Source organism: Canis lupus, chromosome 17, assembly GCF_003254725.2.
Source record: "Canis lupus dingo isolate Sandy chromosome 17, ASM325472v2, whole genome shotgun sequence".
Taxonomy (NCBI): domain Eukaryota; kingdom Metazoa; phylum Chordata; class Mammalia; order Carnivora; family Canidae; genus Canis; species Canis lupus.
The window spans coordinates 30,245,328-30,259,082 of NC_064259.1; the positions used below are offsets into that span (position 1 = coordinate 30,245,328).

General features: G+C 34.0%; 1 protein-coding gene across 7 annotated transcripts in view; it reads left to right on the top strand.

The window, feature by feature from the left end:
* The window catches only part of RMDN2 (regulator of microtubule dynamics 2), a 67,766-nt gene that overhangs the window by 28,843 nt on the left and 25,168 nt on the right, over positions 1 to 13,755 (top strand). For all 7 annotated transcript variants that reach the window (XM_025454153.3, XM_049095674.1, XM_035700743.2 and 4 more), the window contains exons 3-5: positions 7,189 to 7,363; positions 8,681 to 8,783; positions 12,505 to 12,565. In XM_025454153.3, the coding sequence (XP_025309938.2) occupies positions 7,189 to 7,363; positions 8,681 to 8,783; positions 12,505 to 12,565 (339 nt within the window). The remainder of the gene's footprint in view (positions 1 to 7,188; positions 7,364 to 8,680; positions 8,784 to 12,504; positions 12,566 to 13,755) is intronic.

A 13,755-nucleotide genomic window follows, 5' to 3' on the forward strand; every position in this document is an offset into this window, starting at 1 on the left:
CAAACTCCACAGTGGGGCTTCAGCATGGAGCCTACTTTAAGAAAGAAAAGAAAATTGCACATTTGGAAAAACAGCCATATATCCTAGCCTTTGTTGATTGGCTCCATGCAGCAGAAGAACCTTGCTAATTAGCCCAGTGTTCTCAGGTGTTTTCTAGGCACTAGTTTTCCCTGGACCTGTGTGTGTGTGGTTTTTCCCCTCTCTAATTATCCCATATACATGACTGTTTTAAAATATCTTAATTTCAGTGAGTCTTACCCCGTTCTTAGATGTCTCATTGTATTTCTCTCCGTATAATCTCTTGTATTCTTCTCCCCATAATGTCTTGTATGGAGTCACCCATGAGTTTGTAGGACCCTTTGTAGTTCTCATATGCCACAGTACCTGCTACTGCTTTCAACCACCTCCAATCTGATATTGAAATGATGCCTTCATTTCTGTCTGAGCTCTGAGGCAAGCAAAACAGAAAACAGTCTTTCAGGAAGCAGTTAGACATGCTAAAACATTGCAAACAAGTTCCACTCTTTTCCTTCTGTCCCAGGGGAGGAGCTGGGAATTGGAAACTTTCCATCTATGCAATATGACGCCAGAGGTGAGGCAAGGATGAACAAAAATACTATGAAGTTTCCTACCATTTTGAGTATGGCTTTTTCTTGATTTGGCATTCTCTTGGTTGCTGCAAATCCTTGACTGGCTTCTAAATCTCCCACAAAGCTGTTTCAATCTGTCTATTGTTCATCTAGTGTTTCCATGTAGAAATGAGGGCCTAGAGATTCCTCTGTGCTATCTTGCTGACTTCAGTCTCCCTTGGCATCTATATTTTTTAAAAATTGGGAAATGAGGTATTGGGTAAAGCTGAGCAAAAGATACTAGATCAGGGTGCCTGATATAGAGAGATGGCACAGTACTGTAGGTAGGCCTATTCTGATGCAACGCAGATTGATTTTGTAAATACATCACCTTATTTTCATAGAAAATAATGTCATCTTCCCTTTAAATTGTGCAGTGATACCTTCAGAGATGCTGTTGTTGCCATTGAAGTAAGCAATTGATTATGCAGAAGAAATGAAAGGATAAGGGAAATGGCATAGTACTTATTCAAATTGGGAGCAGAAAATAGGGCCAGAAAAGTATACGAAATTCCAAATGCTTGTAAGTAATTTTAACATTTAAGGATGAATCTCTCCAGACCTGCTTAAACACTGTGGGAAAATTCTGTTTTCCCACAGATAGGCTATGAACTGCCTTTTTTTTTTTTTTTCCCTACTACAAATCTAAGCTCTAACCCCAAATTAATACATATGTTTGAATTTTCCCAAGCCTATTTAGATATGCCCTATTTTTAAAATTTGCTTTAAAACTTTCTTATAATTTTTGATAAATGCTCAGTAATAGGTAGAAGATTCTTGTGCAAAGGAGGAAAACACTTGAGTGTTTCTAAATGTGGAGAAAAGACTAACTTAATGTTCTCTTTTGTTTTATTGGTCAGTTTGTCTATTGTTAATACCAATACCATGTTGAATTCTTACAGCTTTATCTTTTATATACTGTAGTCCTGATAGCTATTTTTTAAAAGTGTCTTTGCTCTTCTTGCACTTGCCCTTCCATATTAATTTTAGAATCAGGTAAGTTCCATAGGAAAAACCATTTTGGTGTTTTTTTGTTTTTTTTGTTTTTTTTTTTTAGATTTTATTTTTTTATTCATGACAGACACACACAAAGAGAGAGGCAGAAACACAGGCAGAGGGAGAAGCAGGCTCCATGCAAGGAGCCTGATGTGGGACTCAATCCCGGGTCTCCAGGATTACACCCTGGGCTGAAGGCAGCGCTAAACTGCTGGGTCACTGGAGCTGCCCCCATTGTGGTTTTGATTAGAATTGCATTAAAGTATAGTTAAATTTGGGGCCATATGAAATTGGTTTAATGTTAACTTCTCTTATCCATGGATATGGTATCTTTGTCCATTTACTTAGATATTCTTTATTGCCCTCAGATAATATTTTTGTAATTTTATATAGAAAAGTGAAAAAAGAAAAAACCTATGTGGAATTTTTTTCTTAGGTACTTTATATTTTTCCTGTAAATGTTTTATGAAATTAGATTCTCTAACTTGTTTTATAGATATAGGGACATAATTGATTTTCAAAAATTGATCATAAATGTTGATTAGTTTTATTTACTTATCTGTAAATTCTGATGGGTTTTGTATTCTATTCCATAAACTCCGAATAATAATAGTTCTGTTTCTTCTCTCTCAATTCTTATAATTTTTGTTTTCTTCTAATATTGTGCTAACAGGACCTGTATTACATTGTTGAATAGAAGCAATATTAAACATTCTTCTTTATTTCTTATTTTAAGAAGAATGCTTCTAATGTTTCACCATTAAGTGTGAAATGTATTATAGTTTTGGCATATAACTTTTTGTTCAGAAGTCCCCTTCTACTCCGTTTATGGCTTTGGTATTTCTTTGTCCTAAAATAGAACAGAATTTGTTGAAAAAAAAATTGGTAACCACTGAAATGATCATGCAATTTTTCACATCCTATCTATTGTGCTAAAGAAATGTTCTAGGGTTAAACTGTGCTTGTAATTCCTGGGAGAAATCCATTTTGGTTATGATGCATTCTTTCATGTTTGTTACAGTTTTTTGATATTTTTGATGTCTTTGATATTTTTACATCTATATTTATATATGAAATTGGTCTATAATTTTCATTTCTGCTCTTGTCCGGGTTGGATTTTGGTGTTAGGTTTACCAGCTTCAAAAAATAAGCTAAGTGGTGTTCCTTCCCTCTTTTTGAATTCCTTAGAAGAATTTGAGTAAATCTAATTCTTTGGATATTTGGTAAAATTCCCCATGAAAAAAACTGACCCTCTCTCTTTATCTCTCAATCTCTGTCTCTGTCTCCCTCTTTCCATGTGTGTGTGTGTGTGTGTGTGTGTGTGTGTGTCTGTTGAAATAATATATAGAATCTGGCTTAATTTATTTAATGGCTACAGGAATACTCACACTTTTTGGGATTTTTTTCTTATAAAAATAAAATTTTTATTGAGATATATTCATATACTTTAGAATTCACCTCTTTAAAGTATACAATTTGGTGGGGGGTTAGTTTATTCATAGAGTTGTAAGGCCATCCTGACTAATATCCAAACACTTTCATCAGTTAAAAAAAAAAAAAAAAAAGGCTATGTACCCTGTATCCACACATTGTCTATTTCCCCTCATCCCCAGGCCCTGTCAACCATTATTCTTACTCTCTGTTTCCATGGCTTTGCTTAATCTGTACATTTCATGAAGTGGAATCTTACCATATGTGGCAGGCCTTTCACTAGGCATAATGTGTTCAAAGTCCATTCATGTTGTATCATGCACTAGTACTTCATTCCTTTATATTACCAAATAATATTCCATTGTTTACTCATTTTGTTTACCCATTTGTCCGATGATGGGCATTTGGATTGTTTTCATTTTTTGGCTATTAGGAATAAAGTTTCTATGTACATTCCTATACAGGTTTTTGTGTGGACATATGCTTCGAGTTCATTTGGGTGTGTACTTAGAAGTGTAATTGCTGAGTCATATGATAACTCATGTTAAACATTTTAAGGAACTACTGAATTGTTTTCCAAACTTGATGTACCATTTTACAATCCCATGAGAAATATAGGAGGATTCCAGTTTTTCTACATCTTTGTCAACAGTCATTGACCTAGGAGGTTTGAAGTGATATTTCACTGTGCTTTTGATTTGCATTTCCCTAATGACTAATGATATTGAGCATCTCTTCATGTGTTCTTTGGCCATTTGTTATCATCTTTTGATGAAATATCTATTAAGTCCTTTTTCCACTTTTAAATTGAATTATTTGTTTCTTATTATTGAGTTGTAAAGGTTCTTTATATATTCTATATCAAATATATGATTTTGTATTTTCTTCCATTTTGTGAATTATCCTTTCATTTTCTTGATGAAGAAAATTTCCTTTGAAGCACATTAGTTTTAAATTTTGTAAAATCTCTTTTGTCTATGTTTTCTTTTGTCACTTGTGCTAGATGATTGCCTAGTGCCTGGTCACAAATATTTGTTTCCTTCTAAGAGTTTTATAATTTTAGCTCTTACATTTAGGTTTTTGATACATTTTGAGTCAATACTTACATATGGTGTGGGGTAAAGTGTCAACTTCGTTCTTCTACATGTGGGTATATATTTGTCCTAGTACCATTTGTTGAAAATAAAATTGTATACTCCACTAAGTTGTCTTAATGCTTTTGTCAAAACAAATTGACCATAATCATAAAGGTTTATTTCTGGACTCTTAATTTTTAATAGACCCTTCCTTAATCTCTATTCCATATGTCTATCATCCTTATGCCAGTACTGTCTTGACTACTGTGGCTTTCTAGTAAATTTTGAAACCCGGAAGTGTGAATTCTCTAACTTAATTCTTCTTTTACAGCATTACTTTGGCTATATTGGGTCCCTTGGATTTCCATATGGAATTTAGGATCAGCTTGTCAGCTTTGGGGGGAAAATATTGTCAGCTGAGATTTAATAGAAGTTACTTTGAATCTGTAGATGAATTTGGGAAATGCTGTCATCCTAACAAAATCTTCTGGTTCATGAGCATTATATTTCTTTTCATGTACTTAGATCCTATTCTTTAATTTCAACAATTGTTTGATAGTTTACAGTATACAAGTCTTGCACATAGTTTGTTAAATTCAATCCTAAGAACTTTATCCATTTTTTAAAAAAAGGTTATTTATTTATTTGGGGGCAGGCAGAGGGAGAGAATCTCAAGCAGAATCCCTATTAAGTGCAGAACCCAGTGTGGGGCTCAGTCTACCACCCATAAGATCATGAACTGAGCTGAAATCACGAGTCAGACACTCAACTGACTGAGCTACCCAGGTGCCCCAGAATTTTATTCTTTTTAATAATGTTGTAAGTGAAATTGTTTTCTTCATTTCCTTTTTGGATTGTTCATTGCTAGATGTATAGGAATACAATTGACTTTTATAAGTTGATCTTGTATTTTGCAACCTGTTGAACTTGTTATTAGTTCTGATAACTTTTTATGGATTCATTAGGATTCTATATGAACAAGATGATATCATCTGTGATTAGAGATTACTTCTTTTCAATGTGAGCACCTTTTATTTCTGAACAAATTGATTGTTTCTTTTTCTTGAACAGTTTTAGCCAGTTACATTTTTCTAGATGATTGCCTTTCATTTCAAAGTTTAAATTTATTAGCATAAAATTGTTCATGGTAGTCTGCTATGTAAATCCATACTCTATTTGTAGTAACAATGGTTCTTTGTTTCATTCCTGATGGTGTTTATAATGACTTCTGCTTTTTTTCTTTTTTTTTTTTTTTTACATTCTCTTACATGGGAGGTGTATTTTTTTAAATTCTTTTAAAACTTTATGAAATACAGAGTACATGTGGATAAGCATACAAACAACAAGTACACAGGTAGATTTTCAAACTGAATACAATGGTAAAGTCAGAACCCATATTTAGAGACTAAATTAATGGATTTTCAAACTGAATACAATGGTAAAGTCAGAACCCATATTTAGAGACTAGAGATAATATTTAGAATATTATCAGTACCTCACATATTCCCATCATTCTTTCATTCAGTCACTCCCTGGCACCAACAGTATAATCCACCTTGATTTCTAAATGCATACATTAGTTAAAATTATGTTTCTACTAATATAAATAACACACTACATACTTATTTGTGTTTAGCGTCTTTCAGTTGACGTTATCTTGTGATATTCATCCATTTTGTTATGTGTGGTTGTAGTCCATTTATTCTCACTACTAAATGCTCTTCCATTGTGTTACTTTACCACAATATATAAGCTTCCTATTCCTAACAGGCATTTGGTACTTTCCAGTTATGGACTATTATGATTGGATAAACATATGTACACATTTCTTCCCTCACCTGAAGGTAACTATTATCCTGAATGTATAATCTATATTGTTTGTTGCTTCCTTTTTTAATATACCATTTTATTGCATGTATATGTATATGCCTTAAGATGCACATTTAATTTTGATTTTTTTTGAAAGAGGATTGTGTTGTGTATAGTTTTAAGAGCTTATTTTTCCACTTAATAATAAATTTGTTAATATTCCTCCATATTTTGCACATCAGTGTATTTCTTTCATTTTGATTTTTGTATAGTATTCATCCACTCTTTGATGGGCATATAGGTTGTTTCCTGGTGTTTGCTATTTGAAAGTACTACTGTCTCTATTATACATACCTTTTTTTTTTTCCACATCTGCAAGAGACTAGGTTACTAGGTCCTAGGGTATGTGAAAGTTCAATATTAGAAGATAACTCCAAAGTGCTTTCTCAACTGGCTTCACCAGTTTGCATTCAAATCAGATCCTGTGGATTGACAGTCCCCAGCATTTGCTATTGTCAGACTTTTTACATTTTGTCAATATTTCTTTGTGGTCTTTATTTGTATTTCTCTAATTGCTAGTGAACATTGAACATCTTCTCTTAGCTTATTAACTGTATGTATTTTCTCATTTGGGAAACCAATATATTTATATCTCTCAAGCAAATTTCTGTTGAGTTCACTGTGTTTATTTTAGGAAAGAATTTATGTGTTCTTTGTATCAATGTTTTCTAGTTGTGTGTGTTTCAAAACATCAATTCCTGGTTTTCAATTTGTGTTCTTATATTTTTGAGTGTCTTTTGATTAGCAGCAGTTTTTCATTTTAATATAGCCAAACTTCTTAATCATTCATAATTAATAATCTTTTATAATTAATGTTTTCATATATTGGTTAAGAAAATTTTTTTACTCCAAAGACTAAGGTATTCACCTATAGTTTCTATTTAGGGTTTAGAAAATTTTAACACTTAATTCCTTCCACACTTATTTTTATATTATATGGTAGAGATTCAATTTCATTGTTTTCCATAGGAATTTTTTTTTCGGGCCCATTCCCTTACTTTTCCAGTGATATGACATGCCAACTCCATCATACACATTTCCATATATGTTTGGATCTGCCTCTGGCCTCTTTTATTTCATCAGTCACTCATCTGTTCTTATAGATATTGGCTTATATTTTAAAAGAATTACTCTGGTTATTATATAACTTTCAAGAGATTTGATCATTATTATTTCTGCAATTTTAGGTATATTACAGCTAATACTGACACAGAAGAACAGAGTTTTCCAGTCTCTAAGGCATTTAATACACACATAGAGGAATTAAATTTAGATGTCCTTCTTCAAAAGGCTGATAATTTACGTATGAATGAATGTGGCAAGATGGAGAGTTTTGAACTACTTTGTGATCACAAAGAAAAGGTAAGAGATATGAGACAATAATGTTTATATAGTTTTAATTTTTAATCTGCTATCCCATTCACGGTATGACTGTTAACAACTGTGTTACAGTTTACACAAGCTAAATAGTTGATGCAAAATATTTCTATAATCTGACTGAAATCTTTAAAAAATAAATTATAGGAATTTATTAGGCCCTAAGATCATGAAAATGAGACCCAGATGTATGATTATACACATCTATCTTTATTTGATTCTTATTAATTTGCCGTATTTAATACATACTTTATAACATAAAGAGTAAGACCTACTGCTTCTGTTGGGACAGGAAAAGCTACATATTAAATTTTCTGCCTTAAAAACAAACAAAAATAAATAAATAAATTTTCTGCCTTATAGTTATAGTGTAACTAATAAGCCATCAGTATTTCAGTGTATTTCTACTAATGATCATTTTTTAGCATTTATCGTTGGACTGAATTGGGAAAGCCCATCCCTCCCACTACTACCACCAAAAAGAAAGGGAGTGAGAGAGAGAAGGAGGGAAGGAGGGAAGGAGTGAAGGAGTGAAGGAAGGAAGGAAGGAAGGAAGGAAGGAAGGAAGGAAGTTCTCAGTATCCCACTGAGCAATGAATCTTTCCTTCCTATGAGCAATTTAAGTCTTAAACCCTTTGCGTGAGGATTTAGCAACTCTAAATACAAAGATTATGATTATAGGTAATTTAGGTTAGAAATGTGACTGCTCTTTTGACTATATGTGATCTATAATGCTCACTGGGGCATTATATTGAAGGTAGTAATTTAGAAAGGAAAATAAGAAGAGACTACAACCCAGGAAAAACTTAAAGATTCTGGCACCTATCAATTCTCTTCTATGTTGTAGAGCTAGTATCTGGATAACATTCATTAGTTTTAAGATCCAAATGTAACTCTATATTATTATTTTTTTTTTTTTAAATTTTTTTAATTTTATTTATTTATGATAGTCACATAGAGAGAGAGAGAGAGAGGCAGAGACACAGGCAGAGGGAGAAGCAGGCTCCATGCACCGGGAGCCTGACGTGGGATTCGATCCGGGGTCTCCAGGATCGCGCCCTGGGCCAAAGGCAGGCGCCAAACCGCTGCGCCACCCAGGGATCCCTGTAACTCTATATTAAATCATATTTTGTAGTCATGAATATTTGAATTTAAAATGTTATATGCACATGAGTAGATTCAGTCATCTATAAATTCCAGTTCACCAGCCTAAATTTTTTAGAAGTTGTACTGCAAAACATTCATATAGCCTGGCCAAGTTACTGAGTTAATCTAATATACAGTTCTATCTTTTCTTTTCAGTTTAGAGATGAAATAGAGTTTACTTGGCGATTAACTCGTGCTTATGGAGACATGTATGAGCTATCTACTAATGCACAAGAAAAGAAACATTTTGCCAATATTGGTAAGTATTTTGTAAAGATTGATTATCCTCAAATGACAATCATTATCTATAATAACCTATTAATGAATTTTAATTAAATTTAAATTATCTTAGCTAAAACCAATATGTTTTATCTATTTTAATATATCCTAGTACTGAAAAATATACAAAGCCTAAGGACAGAAAGGTTTTTTTAGGACTAAGATATATATATATTCTTTTCTTTAAAAAAAGATTTTATTTATTTATTTGAGAGGAAGAGACAGAGAGAGAATACACAGAGACAGAGGGAGAGGGAGCAGACTCCCCACTAAGCAGGGAGCCCAAGCAGGGCTTGATCCCAGGACGCTGGGACCATGACCTGAGCCAAAGGCAGATGCTTAAACAACTGAGCCACTCAAGCACCCCAGAAGTATATATTCTTTAAAAATGTTTGAGCATATTAGAATAGGCAACTGTAAAACTCAAATTTCAGATATTAAAGTTTATAAAATCACAGAAAGGCAAAACATTTAAGAGGTAATATATGAGGAGCAATAAGAGGCAGAGGATAGCTGTCTTCAGCGGAATTAAAATAACCCTCCTTGGGATGCCTGGGTGGCTCAGTGGTTGAGGGATGCCTGGGTGGCTCAGTGGCTGAACAGCTGCCTTCAGCCCAGGGCATGATCCCGGAGTCCTGGGATTGAGTCCCACATTAGGCTCCCTGCATGGAGCCTGTTTCTCCCTCTGCCTGTGTCTCTGTTTCTCTCTCTCTGTCGCTCATGAATAATAAAATATTTTAAAGAAATAAAAATAACCCTCCTTGATTCCATAAGGTAGAACTTTATTTGCTGCAGAGAAATAACTACTCAGACTTCAGTGCTTTTTTTTTTCTAAATTTATCTTGATAAAACAAAATTAGCCTTGAGTTGATCATCAGTTAAACTAAGGGGTACAGTACATGGTATTTCATTATACTATCCTTTATACTTTTTTGTGTATTTTTGAAATTCTCCATAGTAACAACAAAAGAAAAACACCCAGAACGTCAAATCTCTTATGCATATATGTCTCACCTTGACTCTCACCTAATATCAAAACTCTTTCTTGCAAAAATCCCCTTAGCTGCCGTTTCTCTGAGTTTTAGCAGAGTAATCTGACATCAAAACTTATTTAATTCTTATTTTATTCCAAACTTCCCCTTTTCCAAGCTTACTTTCTCTAAGGTAGCACAAGGAAGAAACAGCAAAACATGATGATACTACAGACTTCATTCCAATCTCATTCCCTGTCATTTTTATTTCCAAGAAGGAAGGTAGTATCTTCAAACTCCTTGTAATTATATTCCTTCTACTTGTAGATTCTCTTTTTTTGCACAAAGAGAAAAAACTGGCTTATGTTCGTATCTACTGAGAAAATCACAGTATCAGTATTAAGTTCTTTTTATTTCCCATAAGCACCTCTCCTACCCCGGGCATCAGGGCTCCTCCTATGTGTGATAGGAGGTAGAAATGATAGCAAAATCACACGTTCTCAGACTCTGGATGAACTGATAGCTCTGTGAGGGGAGCACTATTATAGAAGTAACCATACACTTAAAGAAGCGGATGGAAACCCACCATGAGTAAAAGAGAATGCAGGATGCTAAGAGTAATAACAGAAAGAATGTGATGGCAGGGGCCAGGAGTCTTTCCTGGGGAAGTAAGAGTTTCACATAGGTGATATTACTTGGGATCTCTATTTTTAAATGGAATAGAAGTTTGATTGAGTTAATGTATGAGGTGATAAAAATGAAAAAAGAAATGAGCTGGAAGGAATCAAGGGACAAAATGGAGCATAGATTGGAATATGATATATTTTGAAGAGAGAAACATTTAAAATATCAAGAAAAAAGAGTGAAAGCCTCAAATGCATTTGTTCAGATATTAAAATATATTAAAAATATTTTTTGTACATTTAAGAAATATTTATGTGAAATTAGTGTGTCCAGGAACAATGTTAAAATGAGGAGGTGGAGGGAAAGAGAAGGGAGAGAGGAGGGAGGTGAATATGATTAAGAGGATGCTGTGCTAAGGAACTTACTAGATAGATCTGCATGGAGACAGCCCATCATACTTAAGGGTTCAGGTCATAAGTTCTTGGGAAAGGTGATGACAGAGTGCACTGAGCTGAGACCAGTGTTAGAGGACACTGGAACTCAGCGTGAGGGAGGACGAAGTGCTAAATGTTATTCCTCATAATAGCATATTTAAAATTGTTATACTAAGGGCAGATGTGATCACTGGGGAGTGCAGAATTCTTTCAGAGTCCTCAAGCTGGGTTGTAGCTGCGGTGCAGTACATCTTTTGAAGTACTCTGATCATGATTTGTATTCCAAATAAAATATGAATATTATATCTAAAGGAATATTATTATAATTTCCAGAATTAAATAATCAATACAAGTGCCTCAAATAGATCACAAAGTATAATTTTGTACAGAAAACAGCTTTCCTTTCAGACTTCAGCTGCAAAAATGAGACTACCAAACCAGTCTATATACTACCCAGCTTCCTTTTATATTCTCAGGGTAGTGGACTCTCCTCTATGTTAGGCTTGTGGTAGTGCACTAAAAGCTATTTTTGTTCCTTTGGCAAAGCAGCTAAAATGTTGGTTATGTTTTTAATATTTAAATGTACATTTTAAACTATGTTTTTCAGTCATTTACTTAAAAGATACCCTTTTAATATATGTCTACAATGTAATATCAGTATTAAAACACTTCACTTTTTAATTTTTTCCAGTTTAGATAGATTTCTACACAGAATGGTTCTCTTAATGGATAGAGCTATAAAATACAGAGTGTACCACCTTAACAAATTAACAAATAATATGGTTTAGAATAAAAGATCTTTATTTATAAAGATTGTCTCAACCACTTATTTAGAAGAACATTTTTGCAGATCACTGGATGTTCTCTTCAAGGCAACAACAGAAAAATGGAACAAGGTAAAAGGAGATAGCATAAAACAAAGCAGCCCCTTTTTGAGAAGGATTTTCAGAATGTTCAGTTTTGTTGCAAGAATTTTGACTTTTCAGGAAAATAGACAAACCTCTATCCAAAGTAATTATGACATTATGAAAGTTATCCTAAAACTAAGTGAAATGATTTGGGAAGATTATTTATGTACAGAGCCTGTTCATTATTAATAGTGCATGATTAGGTAAGCACTTCTCTGGGAAGCCTTCCCTTTAGATTGAGTTAGTCACTCTCTTCTCTGCCATGCTTTCTCTTTTTTCATCTTGCTTTTAATTTTTGCATGTGTTTTATTTGCTTATATACCTACTTTCTACTAAAACGTGAACGTTGGAAGTCAAAAACTGTGTCTTAATTTGACTTTTTATTCCCAGAGGTTATATGGCACGTACAAAGCACGCAGTAGATGTTGGTTGGGTTAATTACAAAACAATCTCTTAAATTAATACTTTTAAATAATGACTGAATGACTTTTCTTGCACTTGGTTACATCACTTAGTCCAGTGAGCTTAAAACTTGAGCATACAGCAGAATCTCTAGAGGCTAGTTAAAACAGATTGCCGAGACCAAACCTTGTTATGGAATGAGTCTCCCTTGGAGCCCAAAATTTGCTTTTCTAACAAGTTCCCAGATGATGCTTCTGGTCTTGGGACCATATTTTGGGAGCCACTGACTTAATTCAATAATCCACCTCCTCCCCCACCAACTCACATGAAAGTACTAAACATAAGTACATTTGTCTTTTCAGGAAAGACATTAGGAGAAAGAGCTATTACTAGAGCACCCACGAATGGACATTGTCACTTGTGGTAAGTACAAAGAACTTATCCAGTCTTTTAAATTCTCATAGGCCTCAACCTAAGTTACAATTGATTTTTAAGATATTATTGACCCATTTAACCTGTCACGTTCACTGAAAAGTATATTTAATAGATAGCACAGTAACTATTCTTATTCTCATGTGTTTTGCAGTATGCATATTCTAAATATATCCAAAGTAAACTTTCATTGAAGATTTCATAAGTGAATCTAGCAAGCGCAGTGCCTTTGAACATGTTAAATTCTAATTAAATATAATTTAACTTCTTGTTTGAAAACATACTGAAGTGATGTCCTGTTTCTAAATGAAATATAGGAAGAATGCTTCAAAGAATAAAAGCACGTCACTCATTTCTTATACCTTAATGAGTCCATGTGTACAAATTCTATAGGTCAAAGAGAAGCCATTTTTAATATAAGAAATATAATAGAATATAAGAAAGCTCAAACAAAGGGAATTCATTTGGTAGGTGAAGATCCTTGGGGAAACAAATTTATTCTTGAATATGTTTTGTTTTGGATCCTTTTTATGTTTAGAATTATAAAACACAAATAAAAAGAAATATATCATTTTAAATTAACATCCTGTGGCTGCGTTTTTACAACATCTTTTAGTTCCTTACAGCAATACAGGTACGTTAGGTGCTAGGAAGATAATGATAAGTTAATTTATGACCCTTCTCTCAGACCTAGGTTTCTGGAAATCCACCCCTTCTCAGGATTCTTGTTATTCTTCTGAAGCACTTTTAGGCACAGTCTCTCTCAGAATGGCTCCCATTCTGCTGGTCCACATTTGCCCCACAGGAAATTCATTTTCATTCCACCAGCTGACTCTGAAATGCAAACCAATTTTCCCAAAGCAGACCAGTTTCTTTACTGTACCACCAGCAGGGGGAGCTCCACTCACACTCTTATCTGAAAGCTTTTCTGCTTACGAGTCAAGTAACCTATTTTCTGTCCCCTAAGGGACACAAGCCAAAATAAAAACAGATCTTTTGATCTGCCCTCGTTTTGGCTTAAGATGAGGCGCAAGCCTTCCTTCTGCCCCCTCCCCTGAGAAGGTGGGAGGTGGAACCCACAGTCCCCTAACAATTTTATCTACAGGAATCCTTCTTTACCTTCTTCTTCTGTAGCCTGGAGAAGGGTAAAGGGCTAATAGCCTGGCAAGACCTGTGGATCA